Source organism: Apis cerana, linkage group LG9 (assembly GCF_029169275.1).
Source record: "Apis cerana isolate GH-2021 linkage group LG9, AcerK_1.0, whole genome shotgun sequence".
In the NCBI taxonomy this organism is placed as follows: domain Eukaryota; kingdom Metazoa; phylum Arthropoda; class Insecta; order Hymenoptera; family Apidae; genus Apis; species Apis cerana.
The window spans coordinates 1,569,970-1,588,161 of NC_083860.1; the positions used below are offsets into that span (position 1 = coordinate 1,569,970).

Below are 18,192 nucleotides of genomic sequence, written 5' to 3' on the forward strand. Positions count from 1 at the left end.
TTTTTTCTAACATTTTCAAATGTTTTTAACTTTATGCGCTAAAAGATAAATTACTTAAAATAATAATTTTTTGTCATTAATTTTCGTTAATGAAAATATATTAAGAAATTTAAACCAAGAGAGTAATCTTCAGTAAAAATATTAATAATATAATACTAAAAAATCTTAAATGAAAACTTTTAAAAAGAGTGTACAGATAACAACAGTATAAAGGCAATTCAATACTGATTAATGTGCACAATTTAAATGATTATAAAATAGAATCTACGTGATTAGATATGTATATGTATATACGTATTTACATATACATGTATATGTAAATATATATGCACATTTACATATTTTTGTATGTGCGTGTATATATGTATATATTCATGTACACAATTATTCACTTTTAAGGTTTACGATTTAAGAAAAGTATCTAAATAAATATCAACGTTACTCTTTCTCTTATTACTTAAAAAATACAGTTATGGCATCGCAGTATGACTGAATATCTATAAAAATTAGAGTTCCTTTTGGCATTCTTATTTTAATTGCGATCGTTGTACAGCTTCCTATTATGAAAGAAAGTTTATTCTTTCCAGTCTTTCTTAATTTCAAATGACCACTCCCACTTAAGATGTTCATGTTTGTCATCATCAGTAAATAAGGAGCTTACACTATAAGAACCACGTGCCACTTTTCCAGCTGGTGCATCCTCTGTTGGAGTAGTATATGATTGAATTTCTGTTTTTGGTGGATAAGAACCCACCATATGCATCATCTTATCCACTAAAAAGATAATATAATAAAAATATTAACAATAAAAAAATTAAAATTAATAATATATATAATAATTATTATAGTATTTTAAAAGTACCTGTAACACCTAGGAAAGAAAGCATTAAAGAGAGAAATATAAAATTAAAATTATAATTTAAAATATATTAATAATTTAAAATAAACATAAATATTGAGTTAATATTGAAAATCTTAAAATATAATCAATATTTTTAATATGAAAATTTACCTGGTACTCCAAAACGATAAGTTTTTTGAACATATTTTAAACCATGCACAATTTCACGTTGAACAATGAAATCAATTCTGATTCTATAGCTGACACCTTCTTTTATTACAAATGTTTGTTTTTTTAATTGAGATAAATCACCTGTTAAATCTAATTCCATATCTGGTCGATCTGCTACACAAAGTGCTAATTTCTTTACTATTACTTTTCTAGGATCATTTGGATCTATAAAATTTTAAACATTCATCATTTTTATTTATTTTTTTCTTCAAATAATTTATTTTAAATACTTAATGAAGTACATACCTACAACAATACCTCCAGATTTAGCTTCTCCCAAAAGTGTTTCTTTATATTTACGTAAACTTTCATCTTCTTTATCTGTTTCTAAAATTTGTTCTATTGTTTTTTCTGGTGGAGGTTTATAATTAGATTCTACTTCCAATTCTTCTTCTACAGAGTCTATGTGATCAGTATTAAGTTCTGACATATTTACTAATGACAAAAATACATTAATTAAAAAAAATATATTAAAGCTGAATTATATATATAAAGAGTTTCAATAATTATTATATTTGACATTATTTTGATATATTGATATATATTTTGATATATAATAAACTTTATGAATATTTATTTAATAAAAATATTTTAAATTAAAAATTTATTGCATTATGAAAATAATAGAAAATTTAATTATTAATTTCAATTAATAGTTAATAAATAATTTAAATCTTAAAAATAATTAATATAACATTATAATAATTTTATTATAACTAAGTTTCAAAATTCGAATATCAATACTTATATACATTCTGTGACGTACATAAATCACTATATAGATATGCTACTAGAAAATATTTTTAGAAAATTTAAATATTAAAAAATTAATTATAAATTATACACATTTTATATTTTCTATACATTTTTATAATATTAACAAACTTGAAAAAAATATTAAATAATTATTCGATTAAAATAATAGTGAATAATGTATTAAGAAGATAATGAGAAAGTGACAGAAAGGTAAAAAATGTTTAGATAGATTTATGAAGCTAAAAAAGTTTATAAAAAATATTTTATAGTTGAACAAATAGAATATTTAAGCAATATGTATGTGTGTACTTACTATAATTATAAAATAATAAGATGAAGCTTAGGAAATGAAAACTTGCACAGAATTATTGGCAATTCCTTAATCCTGTTTGCCACCCCTTCTGTGATTTGCCTCTGAAAGCGGAAGACATGGACAATATGGCGATTCCAAAAGGGCGGGTACTTCCTGTTTTAATAGTTTTTGAGGTTAAGTTTTCCTAGTATTTATTTATTATAATGGTTTTGAAAAGAAACATAGTATTTTATAAAAAAAGAATATTCTAATTTTATTAAATTTATTGTTTTAATTATCCTAATTTTTTATTTTTTTAAATATTCAAAATTTCTTCTAAACTTTGTATGTTCTTTAAATTTATAGATTATTTTCCCGCGTTTTTATATAAATAAGTTTGTTTTTATTTGTTAATATATTAAATAAATTAAATAACAAATTTTATACGAATTAAATACTATTATATTGTATTATTTGATAAAAAATATTAATTAATTTAACCTTAAAATTAAATAATATATTAAATTATTAAAAAAATTTATTCTGAATAAATAAATGAATTGTTAATATGAATTTATAATAAATAATATAATATATATATAATAATATATATATATAATATATATATATATAATAATATTTTATTTGATATATTAATATAATTATACATCAAAACTAATGAATTATTTAATACAATATTTTTATATGATAACCATTAATTTTACTTATTTCTTAAAATACATTGACAATGTTCTATTAATATCTCTATCCCTATTTGATTTCTAAAATTCACCTTACACTTTTGAAGTTTTTGATATAGTAATTCTGGATGCACTTTGGCTAATTCTTTTAAACTACCTAAAAAATTTAATAAGTAAAATATATCATAATGTAATATTACATTGAAATATATTTTTGATTTAAATAATTTATTACCTAATACAATATTTCGAAATTCATTTTCTGGATCATCCAAATATATTATAATTGTAGTATATAAAGTATCTATATGTCCTTTATTAAAATGTAAATCGTAATTCTTAGGTATTGCATTCCAAACTTCTGTTAAAGCTTCTAATGATATTAATCTAACATCATCACATCCATCATCAAGTCTTTTTAGAAGTACAGGATATATTTTATGTACATATTCTTCTGTGAGATAATCAAATTGCTTTCTAATACACATTATTAGATACATAGCTTGCAAAGAATAAAATCTACTTTTCTTAGAATTATCATCTGCAAGACTAATTAAAATAGGAATTATTTCATCAAGTATTAAACAAATATTTTGTTCCTCACAATTTATATTTTCTTTCATTATAGAATCTTTTTCATATTTATCTAAAAAAATACATAAACAAGAAACTGCTGCTGTACGTATAGCTTCAGCAGTTTTTCCTGCACTCCAAATTAGTCCAGGAAATATACAATCTTTCAAAAATTGATTAGAAAATTTCAAATCCATAATTTCGCTTAAAGATCCTTGATTAAAATATTCTGATAATAAAATAAAATGTTTCAATCTCAATTCAGGATCAGCATCATTTGTCATAGTTTCTTTCAAAATTGGTAAAATAATGTTTATATTGTAAGCCAAAATTTGTTTCATATAAATTAAACATGCACAAAAGATTTGAGATTCTGAATCATGAATTGACCATGATTTATAATCAGAAAATATTGAAAATAATTGATTAATATTTTCATAATAAAATTCTTTAACATTATCAAATGAATTAATATTAGCAAGAATATTTAATAATTTTTGTGCTTCTAATTTTATCAAATTTTCTTGTGTCATAGATAAGACAGTGAATATTATTATAAATAATTCCTTTGATATAATCTTACAGTCCTAAAAATTTTTAAATATATAATAAATAACATAAAAAATTTAAAACTTAAAAATCTTTTTAAACAAACAAACAAATAAACAAACCTCTTTACATACTGAAATTAAAGAAGAGCAACAAGAAATTATTTGTTTCTGATATGTTCCTTTTTTACTTTGACAGATATATGGCTGTTGTAAAAATTTTCCAACATTTTCTAATAACGGAAGGAGCATACAACGTTCACTACTTTTTAAAATTGCAGAAAATACTTTTAAGTGACCTACAGATGGAATTTCTTCAAGAGTAGGAATTATCAAATTACAATAAATTTTTGGTGATACAAAATATCCTAAATATTCTGCTGCTCTTTCTACATTTTCTACAACTCTATTATCTTCATCATTACAAGCTCTAGTAAAAAATTATATCTTAGAAATATAATTATAATAATTACTTATTAATAATTAATTTTTTTAATAATGTGTATATATATATTAATTATAATAATTTAGTATATATATTTACCGATACATAGGAGGTAAAAGTTTTCCAATATGTTGTATTACATCTTCTTCTATATTTAAAATAAATACACAAAGTAACTGTGCAGTTCGTACTCTTATGTCTGCAATCCAATCTTCTAATTCTAAGCTAATTCCATTTATCAATTTACTGAAACATTGCTGTGCTATCATACGGCATCCTAAATTTGGTCTAATAACTGCAAAAAATTTATAATAACATAAATATAAATATCTATAATATATTATAGAATATACCATTAGGATAATGATGAGGATTTTTGGTAAGAAAATCCAATTTATTTTTTAATTTTTCATCATTTTGATTTTCTTCTATATATAATTGTCCTACAGCATCCCAAAAGGTAGCACTTTTTTGTCTAATTTCTTCTAATTCATCATGAAGACCTGTTAAAAGTAATGGAAGAATTTTGTGCCACCAACTATATCGATCCCTTAATTTCAAAAGCCAACAACCTGATACTTCTATTACCGCTGTGAATAATTTTAATAGCTTATTAATAATTACAATAATTTTAATAACTTTAATCAAAATAAAGAATCATAATAATGGATATAAATAATATAATATATATATATAATATATATATAATATATATATATAATATATATATATAAATATATATATATATATATATATATATATATAAAATGAAATACCTATTCTTACAAGACCATTTTGATCAAACAATCGTCCTGCTAAAAATGTAGTTACTTCTTCTATAGACTTATTAGTATTCCCATATAAAATTAAATCTCCTATTGTTTTTACAGAAGCAACTCTAATTCTATAGTGTTGATGTGTAAAATTATTTAAAATTGGTTTTACAAAATTTTGAGATTGTGTATAGAAATATCTTGATAAATTTTTTGCAAATTCAGATATACAATCACAGCTTTCTCTTTTAACAAGTGGATAATTATCTGCTACAGTTTGTACTAAGATTTTTGTCAAATCATCAATATATGATGCTAATAAATTTTCATATTTCAATATTATTATTTTTAATAATATAACGCACTTTAATCGAACTTCTTCTGAAGTTTCTATTTGTTCAGAAGAACCTAATCTTTTAGATAAAATTGGAAGTAAATACATGATGTATTTATCATTCGCCTTTAAATTAATTATAAATAATTTTATAATTTCCAATGTTCGATCACGACACTCTTCTACAGAATCATTTAAAATTCTTAATAATGATTTATTAATAATATCGAATAATTGCAATATTTCATCTTCAGATTGCTTTAATTCTAATAATTTAAAAATTTCTTTTAAACCTTGTATTCGTCGTTTTTTTACTTCTGATTGTAACATAACACAAATTCTAGTCAATTCATAATTCGGAGTTTCCACAGACATTCTGAAAAACTTAAAATATTTTAAAAATTTTAAGCAATTGTAATAGATTGTTTGTTGACTTTAAAATTATATTTGATCTGTTGTTATAGCAACGTTTTTATTGATTTATTTGCTTTAATCCAAATGTTTAGTAACTATGAATACATACATAATAATCATATTCAAGTTAAAAGAAAAAAAAGACTTTTGTTTTATTTTTTATTAAATTTTCGTTATTACACTAAAATAATGTTTATTATTCCATCTTCAAACATACTTTTCAAGTATGCATTATAAATTTTATAGATTTTATAGATCAAAATATACAATTAAAATAAAAATCAAAATTTATATATATATAATATAGATATAAATATATTATATATATATATATATATATATATATATATATATATATATATATATATATATATTATGTATTATGTATTATATACATATATATATTACATAAACTTATCAATTATCAATTTTAAGCTACATAAAAACTTAAAAATGTATATGGAAATTATGAAGCAATTTAATTATATCTAAATTAAATGGGACTAGCATGATCAATTTTTTTTAGAATAAAATAATAAACAAAATTCGATAGATATGTTTTGTATATGGTCCTTGAATGTAGAAATTCTCAATATATTTAAAATGTATTATTTTATCATAGTTTTTAATCTTCTAAAGTAACATTTTTAAATAAATATGACATAGACTCTTTATTGTGAATACGCCTAATAGCCTCTGCCAGCAAAATACTGATATCAACAGTCTTTATTTTTGGACACTGCATTTTTTGAACATCATGAGGAACTGTATTTGTAACAACAACCTAAAAATAATAATTATAGATTTAATTTTAAAAAATATATAACAATGTTTGGTTAAATTTTAAAAAATTTTCGAAAACTCATTTCCTCAAGTTTCTTCTATTCATATCAGTGTTTTAAACTTCAGTTCAAAATCAATAAATAAGAAAAGAAAGAAAAGAAACAAAATAGCCATATATATACAGAACAAAATCAAGCAGCAATAGTCAAGAATCGCAACTTCGAAAAATTTTTCATTATCACGAGAATAATTATACAATAAAAAAAACTTTCTGTAATTTTAATTTTGTTTTTACGAAAAAATACCAATGAACAGTAAAGATTTTTCTAATTAAAATGAATTCAAAACACAATAGAAATCAGATTAGTTTTATTAGTAATCAAATTATTATTGATAACTATTGATAATTTTATTGATAGTTTATTAACTAAATAATAAGATTAGTTTAATTTAAATATCGTGTTTGGATTCATTTTAATTGAAAAATATCAACAATACATTGATATTGTTTTCATAAATCTTTTAACAAAAATTACAAAAAGTAAAATTTTCTTTATTACATAATTTTTTTATCTTACAGCATTTTTTTAATGTGCCAGTTCTTGATTGCTGCTCAATGTATTCTTTATTTCATTTCTTCTAGATATCTATTTTTATATATATTTTTTCATTTTATCAAATTAAACTCAAAATTATTTTGTTGAATTAATTCCTGGAAGAAAAAATGTTATCAAAATATATTAATTTTAATGTTGACTCTTAAAAATTTTAAAATTTAACCAATTACTATTATATATATAATATATATTCATATGCATGCATATATATATATATTTTTAAATAGATTATAAAATACCTCATCAATTGGAGATTCTTCTATTAATCTTGGAGCATCAGAACTTAAGAGTCCATGTGTAGCTAAAACATAAATTTTATATGCTCCTCTTTCTTTAAGAACTTCTGCTGCAGCTACATAAGACTGAACATCATCTATCATATCATCCTAAAATATAAACTTCTTTTCATATAATTGATATAAATTATATAATTTTTTTATTTTTTAATTTTTATATATATCATTATTAAATCTACATACCACCATAATAGCTATACGCCCACCTACATCTCCCACAACATTAATTGGAGGTTTTTCTTTAGCAGGATGCATTGGAACACCAACACCAACTTCCATTGTTCTTGAAGCTAATGCAGGTGGAGAATAACGTCCATCATTCATGTCTGATTCTGCTTCACGTTGTTCTCCATGAATTACTGCTATTCCCAGACGTAATCTTTCTGCATAACTAGTAGCTTTCTTTGCACTACCAGGATTTCTTGCAACTATCACTGAATTGTGATAGTCTGGTATCTGATTAAATAAAATTCAAAATTAAAAAAATCTATAATGATTATTTTTAGCGATATTTTTTACATACAGATTCTTGAATATATTGCAATAAAAATGGACTAGCTCGCAAATTATCCACTGGTACATCAAAAAATCCTTGAATTTCTTTTTGATGCAAATCCATTGTAATTATATGTGTTAAACCACTTTTACAAAGCATTTTTGCTAATAATTTAGAAACTATACATCCTCGTTTACGCATTTTGCATTGTTTTGAATAAGGTAAATATGGAATGACACCAACAATATTTTTTGCTGAAGAAGTTTTACATGCATATGCCATAATCAGAAGCTCCATTATATTATTGTTTACATCTTTTGTTCCTGTTTGTATAATATAAAGATCTTTACTCCTTACAGAATCTCCAATTTCAACCATGGTTTCACGATTTGATTTATGATATACAGAGCATCCTCCATGTTTAACACCTAATCGACTATAAAACAATTAATATAAATTAATAAATTAATAAATTATTATATAAATTATCATGACATATTTATGAAAACCTACTTGGCAATGAGATTAGCCAATTCTGGATGAGAATTACCCGCAATGAGTACAATATCTGATGATACAGGTTTATCCATAATATAATTGTATTTAAAAATGGGGTAATATATATAATTTATATGACTTTTTTTTAATATATATAAGAAAAAGTATTTTATTATTTTAAAAAGATAAAAATTGTATAAATTTTAATAAGTAAATAATTATAATAATTATAATTTAATATTTTAAGATATTGAATGTAAATACTTTATAATTTACCGATATGATATATGATAGATTATATGATAGATTATATATTTACATATATTAAGTTACGAATTATAAAATGTTTAATAATAAATTAAATTATTTTTTGTTCATTTATATATCAATATTATACAATGCTAGTGATATATTAATATCATTAATTATATATTTAGTTTAAATATATGATAAATTAAATTCGATCTAATCTTCTATATTTCGTTTGCGTTAGATAGTACTTTTCGTCGATTTATGGCTTCTTGAACAACTGCTAAATTTCAGAAGTACCAACTTATATAAACATTTAATATTAAAGTATAATTTTTATTATTGATTCTATAATTTTATAACTTTAATAAGTAGATATAACTAAATAGTTAATGTTTGTCTTTTAAGATATATATATTTCTTGACATATATATATATATATATATATATTGTATATACACTTTATTTCTTTTAATTTGAGTTACTATTTATTTGTTAAATTCTCTATTCTAAAATATAGTATTAAATAAAATATTTAATATGATATAATAATAATCCTCTTTTTCTTAAAAAAAAAATTAATATAATTAAATATTTAATCCATATATTTTTATTTTTAATTCATATTGTTGTATCGGATATATTGTAATAAAAAATATATATTATAACTTACTTTATTCTAAATATTATGATTTTAAATGTTTTATTAAAATATATATGTATATACATGTAATAAAATGTGTAATAAATATTAAGAAATTAAAAATCAGTATTTTTAAGTTATATACATGTACATAAATACACGTAGTACAAAACAATTAATCGAATTTATTTTTTTTTTTGAACATCAAATCTTAGCGAGATTTTTTGTTTCTTAGAAATTAATGTTTAACGTTTAAGCATTTTATATTTATTCAAATATGTATTCAAGTATGTAACAGAAATATCCATTCATGAAAAAATAATAAGGTATTCATATATAAATAAAAATATATAACTTATATATGATTTATATGTATATATACTATTATACATACTACTATCATACATATCATACATACTATCAAAAAGCTATCTAAAAACTGACAAAATTTTAAGAAAAATTAAAAAAATTCAAATTCTTATATTTTTTTATACATTTTTTTTTAAATAAAAATTTGATGTATATAATTCGCAAATGACAATATTAACTATCAAAAGTCAGTAATTTAAAAATTATTTACATTTTTAAGAATTTTTGTGATGATATGTATATAATATCATATTATTGCGTTTGATATTTTTGTTATTCAATTAGATTGGATAAGAATCTAAATGGCATTATATAATTTACAAAAATTAAAAAAAATCACGATTCATACAAATTTTTTTTTTCTAACATTTAATAATGAATATAATAAAAGATTATTTTTTTTTAATATTTAAATACATTATATGTAATAAATTGACATTGTATTTCATGTAATAATTCATAAATTTAAAAGTGTAATAAATTTAAATTTTTCATTTTGAATATGTATCCTAGATGATTTATTCATAGTGAAAAATATTAATTTATATTTCATTTAAAATAAAAATTTATTTTTAATGAATAAAATAACGAAGTATCAATAACTTTAAATTTGTCCATTAACAAATGAATAATTCTTTAGATAACATGTATTTTTGCTATATAATTGTACGTAAAAATTTAAATTCACTTTAATTTAATATTTATTATTTCACTAGTTAATATTTTGAGAATTAATAAATTAAATTTAATTATTGATTAATTATAAATATTTCAATTTTTATTTTTTGATTACAGATGAATTATTCATGATGAATATTCAAAATAAAAAAATATGAATTCGATATATATAATACATAATACATAATACATAAAGATGAAAAATGAAAGATAATGATGAAAATGTATGAAAAATTTCTTTAGTTAATATATTTTTTATTTGTTGAATATTTCATTGTATGTACAAATTAAGATCGCAAGCGAGATTAAAAATTGAAACATATATGAATTTAAAATTGGAAATAAAGCAATTATACTCATTTACAATGATTTAATTTTATTATTATTTACTTATTATTTATTTTCTATATCTAATTTATAAATAATTAAAAAACAATAATAAAATCAAAAATAATAATTTTTTTTGCAAGAACTTTAATAATATCACATATAAACGTATATACCGTAGAAAAAAATTGCAGAAACATGGTAATTATTTTTCTAAATAAAAAATACTTATATAAATTTCAGAAGAGTTTAATTTATTTAAATATTCGTAAGAATTTCTTTCCATACGAGTTAGTCTATATACTAAATTATTTTTTATTATAATTTTTGAAATTTTGTTGAAATTGAAATAGATAATAGTTCATATAAAAATAAAAAAATTTAATTCTGATTTATTAGTATTTTTTTAATTTTGAAATTTTTTAAAAAATACAATAAATTTTTAAAAATTTTCATAAAAATTATATTCATACAATTTTTATCTCCATAATTAATATTAAACACAACTAAAATTAGATACTAATTCTTTTTCTTTTTATATTTTATTCATAAAAGATTGATCTTTTTATTAATTTTTTTTATTTCATACATAAATATATAAATATAAATTTATATTTAATAGCAATATTTAAATAGAAAAATATATTCAAATCTTAAAAATTAAAAAGAATTTATAAATTTCATTTTTTCAATTCTCGATTATTTAAAAATTGATTAGGATGATAGGATGATAGAACAAATAAATAAATATTACAATGTTCGATTTATGTATTCATGTATATAAATGCGCATTGTCACTTGATCGATTAGTTTTTTTAGCAAATTTAGAGAAGTTGAATAATCATAATAATAAAAAATATTTAAAAAATCAATTTACTATTGTAATTATATACTATTGTAAATATTTAAAATATTTTATTTATAATTCTATGTATCTATTTCTTTGTCAATAATAAATAATGATTTTTTTATAATAATCTTAAAATATTGATTTTATTATTTTATCTTAAAATATTATTTTTTTATGATTATTGTAAAGCATTATTAATCTTATCTAGCAAGAAGAAGAAAAATGGCAAAGATATTATAAATGTTAGAATATATTTTAAATTGAAACACATTTCCAACATATAAATATTATAAAATTACATTGAAGATTCATTTACATTGTTTAAAAATATTTTTATGAAAATTTCAATAAAAATTATAATTATTTTAGCATGAAATAACTCATACTTAAATATTAAATTAATTTTTTTAAAAAAACATTAATTATATTTTGTTTTTCCATATTTATCATTAATTATATTTTGTTTTTCCATGTTTATCATAAACATCAATCAATAAAATTTATAATCGAATTAGATTAAAAAATTAATTATAAAAAACAATTGAATTCAATAATAAACTCATTTGTTCCTCATTGAATATAAAAATATAAATAAATTGAAATAATGATCAACTGGTGTTTCGATTATGCAATTTCATTCCAAATTAGACTTGACTTGAGTCACTAATATATAAATTTTTTTATATTGCAATTTACAATATAATCATAAATTAATTTAATCTAATATTTAAAAGTATATTTTTATGCTATAATAAAAATCATAATTAAGTAAGATAAAATAGGTAAGATAAAAAAATCATGATTTTTATTATATGACTACTATGCTACTAAATATTGATAAAAATGATGATAAAAATCATAATATTTAGTATCATAACCTTAAATCACAATTTATTTTCATATGAAAATATAACTTAAAATAGGTATAAAGTGATAAATATTTAGTTGTTAGTTCTGATGTTTCTGATTGGCTATATATCACATGACACTAAATTCAAATTATTATTGGCTGGACTAAATAATTGATGCTTGAGTTTTCAGTTTCAATAATAAAAAATCTTAAGTGCGGGAAAATAAGTATTTAATATTTTTTTCACATTTTAGAAACTTTTTAAAGATATATTAAAAACAATGTCAAGTCCTATGAGATTATCGGCTACAGATAGTCCTGGAAGAACTCCTAGAAGACAAATACAGAGATCTCCTTCTGTTTTTGGTACTCCTCGTAAGTATTTATTTTAAAGGTTATTTCATATTCATTTTTATTTATAATAAATGTATTGTATAAACATAATATAAACAAAAAATATAATAAATTTTATGTATAAGGTAATGCTGTCCATAATGAAAATAATGATAATGTAGAAACTCCATTAAGATGGGGTACTACTGGTACTACTGGAGGTGCTACAATTGTTGCTTCTTCTGAACATGAAAGTGCTGCTGATTCTGGTGATCATTTTACAGACCACTCTGGTCCAATTCATGGTTCAGAAAGTGGTTTGCAATTATCTTCTCCAATTAATTATGGTACACCAAGTTCATTAGGATCAATTCGAACTCCAAGAAGTGGAATTCGAGGAACTCCACTTAGACATAGACCTGACATCAATACAGATAAACGTTTACGTCAATTTACAATGCAAGAACCTGTAAGTTGATGATAATTAATTTTATTACACTTATTATTTTATTTAAAATAATGATTTTTTTTTTAATATAGATATTGTATATTTTTCAATTTTATATAATGATAAAAATGATTGAAAACTTTTAAAAAATATATATTTATATTTTGATAATATTATTTATAGTTATATGTCATAAGTTTATTTATTTATTTATTTAGTTTTATTATAGGATATAAATATATATAAATAAACAATAATATTGATAATAATTGTAAGAATATTAATAATAATATTAATAATTTATAAATGATAGATTTCAGAAATACAGAATGGTACATCAGAAAGTGATACAACAGGACCTCAATTGGTTGTTTGGGGTACAAATGTAATTATAAATCAATGCAAAGAACAATTTAAATTATTTTTTCAACAATTTATTGATCCAGATGCGGAAAATGATGAACTACCAGAAAATATGAATCTATCAGAACCTTTATATCTTCAAAAATTGGAAGAAATACATACCTTAGAAGAACCATATTTAAATGTAAATTGTGCTCATGTGAAAACATTTGATGAACATCTTTATCAACAATTAGTTTCATATCCGCAAGAAGTGATTCCAACATTAGATATGGCAGCAAATGAATTATTTTTTGAAAAATTTCCAGCAGCAGTTTTAGAACATCAAATTCAAGTGCGTCCTTTTAATGTAGCTAAAATTAAAACTATGAGAGAATTAAATCCTTCTGATGTAGATCAATTAATTACAATACCAGGAATGGTAATTAGAGTTTCACGGTTAATTCCACAAATGCGAGAGGCCTATTTTAAATGTAGTATTTGTGCTTTTACAACTCTAGTAGAAATTGAAAAAGGAAAAACAAAAGAACCTACAGTTTGTGCACATTGCACTCATAAATATTCTTTTACTTTAGTACATAATTTGAGTCACTTTTCTGATAAACAAATGATTAAGTTACAAGAAGCTCCAGATGAAATGCCACAAGGACAAACTCCACATACTACTGTTTTATTTGCACATAATAATTTAGTAGATGCAGTATTACCTGGAGATAGAGTTTCTGTTACTGGAATTTATAGAGCAGCAACACATAAACCTAATTTTGAACATAATTTTCAAGCCATTTATAAAACTTATATCGATGTAGTACATTTTAGAAAACATGATTCCAAACGGTAAGAAAAACACAAATAAATAAATCAAAGAATTTGTCTTCACTAATTGTTTTATTTTATTTTAAATTATTTATAGATTATATGATCAAGAAGATGGTAAAGAACATAATTTTACACCAGAAAGAATAGAAACTTTAAAATTATTGTCACAGAAGAAAGATATTTATGAACGATTGGCAAGACATATTGCTCCTAGTATATATGCAAATAATGATGTAAAAAAAGGAATTATATTACAATTATTTGGTGGAACTAGAAAAGCTTCTACTGTAAATGGCAAACATTTTAGACCTGATATTAATATATTACTATGTGGTGATCCAGGTACAAGTAAATCACAATTGTTACAATACATTTACAATTTAGTACCACGATCTCAATATACTAGTGGAAAAGGTAAAAAAAAAATAAATATAATATAAATAATTTATCATAATTAAATATTTCTTATTAATATTTATTAAATATATATATATATATATATATTAATATTAGTGAAATATATATATAAAATACTATTAATTTTAAATATTTTTTTTTGATAAATAATAAATATGTGAGAATAAAAAATAGAAATAAAGATTAATTTTTATGTATAATATAATTATTTAAATAGTTTTTGGAAAATTTTTATAATTTCCTATATTATTAAAATTTAATAATATTAAATATAATATTAAAATAGAATCTTCAAAATATTTATTGTATATATTTTCAATAATATATTATGTTGTAGGTTCCACTGCTGTTGGTTTAACAGCTTATGTAACAAAAGATCCAGAAACTGGACAACTAATATTACAAACAGGAGCTTTAGGACTTGCAGATAATGGAATATGTTGCATTGATGAATTTGATAAAATGAATGAAAATGCAAGATCAGTATTACATGAAGTAATGGAACAGCAGACTTTAAGTATTGCTAAAGCTGGCATTATTTGTCAATTAAATGCAAGAACTAGTATACTTGCTGCAGCTAATCCATGTGAATCTCAATGGAATAAGAATAAAACGGTATATATTTCATTTTAAAAGATGTACATGATTCATTTACATGTATGATTATTTTATATTATTCTATTATTCAAATTACAGTATATTTTTTATTAGTTTTTTCTTTTAATAATTAGTTTCAATTTTTTAATAAATCTATAATTTTTTACTCTTTTCTTTTAATGAATATTTAGATAATTTATTAAGATTTATTAATTATATTTTTATACTATATTTAATTATAGAGATAATAAAATTTAATTGTTTTAATAAATAATTAAAACATAATTATAGTCTTATATAATAATATTAATATTAATATTAATATTATAATAATGTATGTAATGTATTATTGTAAATAATAATATATAAATGTAAATATGTATTATAAATATAATAATTTTTTATTTATATAGATCATATTAGATCAAAAAAAATCGTATAAAAAAAAATTAAAAAAATGTTCTAGATGATACAAACCTAATACGAATAATAATTTTCATTATTATTTTCAAACAACATTTATATCAATTATTTTCAAACAAAATATTGTATATTGAATAACTTTATTTAATTTTAATATTTGTTATTTTAAATAATTAATTAAATTGTAGGTTGTTAATATTCATGAAAATATTAAAAACACATTTAAAAGCTGAAACAGAACAGAAGTTGTTATATAAAAATTATATAAATATTTATATTATATAATTTTTTATATTAAATTATAAGTAATTTAAGTTTAGATTAAATTTCTGGTATTATTTCATCTTACACAAATTTTAATTGGTTAATTTAATAAATAAACTTTAATTGATATATCAATTTTTTATTTTGACTTCTAAAATCTTTACAAATATATTAACATCTTATATATATATATATATATATATATATATATATATATCTTTTTAAAAAATAATATTTTGCTAATAAAAATTCAAAAAGATGTAAATATATCCACGTATATTATTATTACAAATTAAACTTTATTTATTGTTATTTTCTGATTGTATATATTGTTTTAAGAGATGATAATTATAATAAAAATTTTTTTATAAAATTAAATTTAAATAGAAATTTTAAAAATAAACATCATCTAAATTGTGTTATTTTAAAATTGTATAAAAAAAGAATTAGATAGATTATTAAGATTATATAAATGCTATATATAATAACAAAAAAGAAACTTCGGAAAGAAGAATTGATGAAAAATATACTAATCATTTTAAAGAATTTTATATACTGTGTTTTTATATGTATACTACTATATGTATTATGTACTATTATATTATACTACAAAAAATTTTCAATTGATTTATTTGCAATTGAATATGCTTATCATAATTGCTAAATTACAAATATTTATGTTTTTATGAATAAAAATATAAATAAATTTCATATTACATTTTGTATATTATTTTCTATATATAAATATTATATATATTATATTCTCTATATAAATACATAAATATTTTCAATTTAGTAGATACAATTTAATATTTATTTTATTAATTTTGTCATAATATTGTAAAATGCATATTTTTTTAGGTAGTCGAAAATGTGAAGTTACCACATACATTACTTTCTCGTTTTGATTTAATTTTTTTAATGTTAGATCCACAAAGTGATACATACGATAGTAAACTTGCAACTCACATGGTATCTTTATATTATAAAACATCAGAAGAAGATGAAGATGAACAAGTAAGCAGAAGTATTATTCGCGATTATATAGTTTTTGCAAAAGAACATGTCCATCCTATTCTTAATGAAGAAAGTCAACAAAGACTAATACAAGCTTATGTTGATATGAGACGAGTTGGGAGAGGACGTGGACAAATAACAGCTTATCCTAGACAATTAGAATCTTTGATACGTTTATCTGAAGCACATGCTAAAATAAGACTTAGTTCTATTGTGGAATTACAAGATGTTGAAGAAGCATGGAGGTTTGTAATAAATAAAAATTACAATATATTTAAATTGTAATATATTTAATTTTTATTAAAATAGGTTGCATAGAGAAGCTTTAAAACAATCTGCAATTGATCCATTAAGTGGCAAAATAGATATAAGTATTTTAACTACAGGTATATCTTCAATAGCTAGAAAAAAAAAGAAGGAATTATGTGATGTGCTCCAAAAACTTATTGAAAAAAAAGATAAAATTCATATACTTAGTCAACAAAAACTTTTTGCTGAAATAAAGCAATCTTCTGAATTGGTTAGTACATATATATTTTTATAATATAACGAATTACAATTTAGAAAAATTGTAAGAATTATTAATATATTTTATCTATTGCAAGAATTATTATTACAATTGTTTTGTTTTTTAGTTGATTACCCGAGATATGTTTGAAGATGCTTTAAGAGAGTTACAAGATAATGGATTAATAACAATAATTGGAAGAAGTAGTATTCGTATTTCTTAATCCATTTTTATTTTATATTTTTTTCTTCATTTATTTCATTTATTTTAAATGAAGAATAAACAAATATATATGATCTAAAAAGAATTTTTATTGTTTCTATTACAAGTTTTTATTGATTTGATATATTGAATACATTTTTCTAATAAAGTAATGTTCTAATACATTTTTTAATAAAGTTTTATTTTGTATAATATTCTTTAATTAATATAATCTTTA

General features: G+C 20.2%; 4 protein-coding genes and 2 long non-coding RNA genes across 6 annotated transcripts; 3 read left to right on the plus strand and 3 right to left on the minus strand.

Moving 5' to 3' along the window:
- Positions 1-430: 430 nt before the first annotated feature.
- LOC107995345 (rho GDP-dissociation inhibitor 2) lies at positions 431-2,281 on the minus strand. The gene is made up of 4 exons (XM_017052811.3): positions 2,142-2,281; positions 1,319-1,507; positions 1,013-1,237; positions 431-774 (listed from the first exon to the last, which is right to left on the minus strand). Exons 2-4 carry the CDS (start codon positions 1,500-1,502, stop codon positions 575-577), a joined length of 609 nt encoding a protein of 202 aa, XP_016908300.1. The 5' UTR covers positions 1,503-1,507; positions 2,142-2,281; the 3' UTR covers positions 431-574.
- LOC133666723 (uncharacterized) lies at positions 2,173-4,570 on the plus strand. The gene is made up of 2 exons (XR_009831241.1): positions 2,173-2,314; positions 4,142-4,570. It is a non-coding gene; the product is annotated as an uncharacterized LOC133666723 (long non-coding RNA).
- LOC107993974 (dynein axonemal assembly factor 5) lies at positions 2,710-6,163 on the minus strand. The gene is made up of 6 exons (XM_017050676.3): positions 5,164-6,163; positions 4,741-4,977; positions 4,487-4,682; positions 4,066-4,372; positions 3,057-3,981; positions 2,710-2,978 (listed from the first exon to the last, which is right to left on the minus strand). Exons 1-6 carry the CDS (start codon positions 5,867-5,869, stop codon positions 2,842-2,844), a joined length of 2,508 nt encoding a protein of 835 aa, XP_016906165.2. The 5' UTR covers positions 5,870-6,163; the 3' UTR covers positions 2,710-2,841.
- Positions 6,164-6,513: 350 nt separating this feature from the next.
- Positions 6,514-8,750, minus strand: LOC107995354 (phosphoribosyl pyrophosphate synthase-associated protein 2). The gene is made up of 5 exons (XM_017052824.3): positions 8,614-8,750; positions 8,128-8,536; positions 7,788-8,060; positions 7,548-7,694; positions 6,514-6,692 (listed from the first exon to the last, which is right to left on the minus strand). The coding sequence occupies exons 1-5, from the start codon at positions 8,688-8,690 to the stop codon at positions 6,534-6,536; spliced, it is 1,065 nt and encodes a 354-aa protein (XP_016908313.1). The 5' UTR covers positions 8,691-8,750; the 3' UTR covers positions 6,514-6,533.
- On the plus strand, positions 8,179-9,399 carry LOC133666722 (uncharacterized). The gene is made up of 2 exons (XR_009831240.1): positions 8,179-8,321; positions 8,460-9,399. It is a non-coding gene; the product is annotated as an uncharacterized LOC133666722 (long non-coding RNA).
- Positions 9,400-12,358: 2,959 nt separating this feature from the next.
- LOC107996351 (DNA replication licensing factor MCM4) lies at positions 12,359-18,139 on the plus strand. Its single transcript, XM_017054362.3, has 9 exons — positions 12,359-12,496; positions 12,819-12,939; positions 13,044-13,366; positions 13,659-14,545; positions 14,622-14,941; positions 15,282-15,559; positions 17,090-17,490; positions 17,555-17,765; positions 17,881-18,139. The coding sequence occupies exons 2-9, from the start codon at positions 12,846-12,848 to the stop codon at positions 17,974-17,976; spliced, it is 2,610 nt and encodes an 869-aa protein (XP_016909851.1). The 5' UTR covers positions 12,359-12,496; positions 12,819-12,845; the 3' UTR covers positions 17,977-18,139.
- The last annotated feature ends 53 nt before the right edge of the window (positions 18,140-18,192 follow it).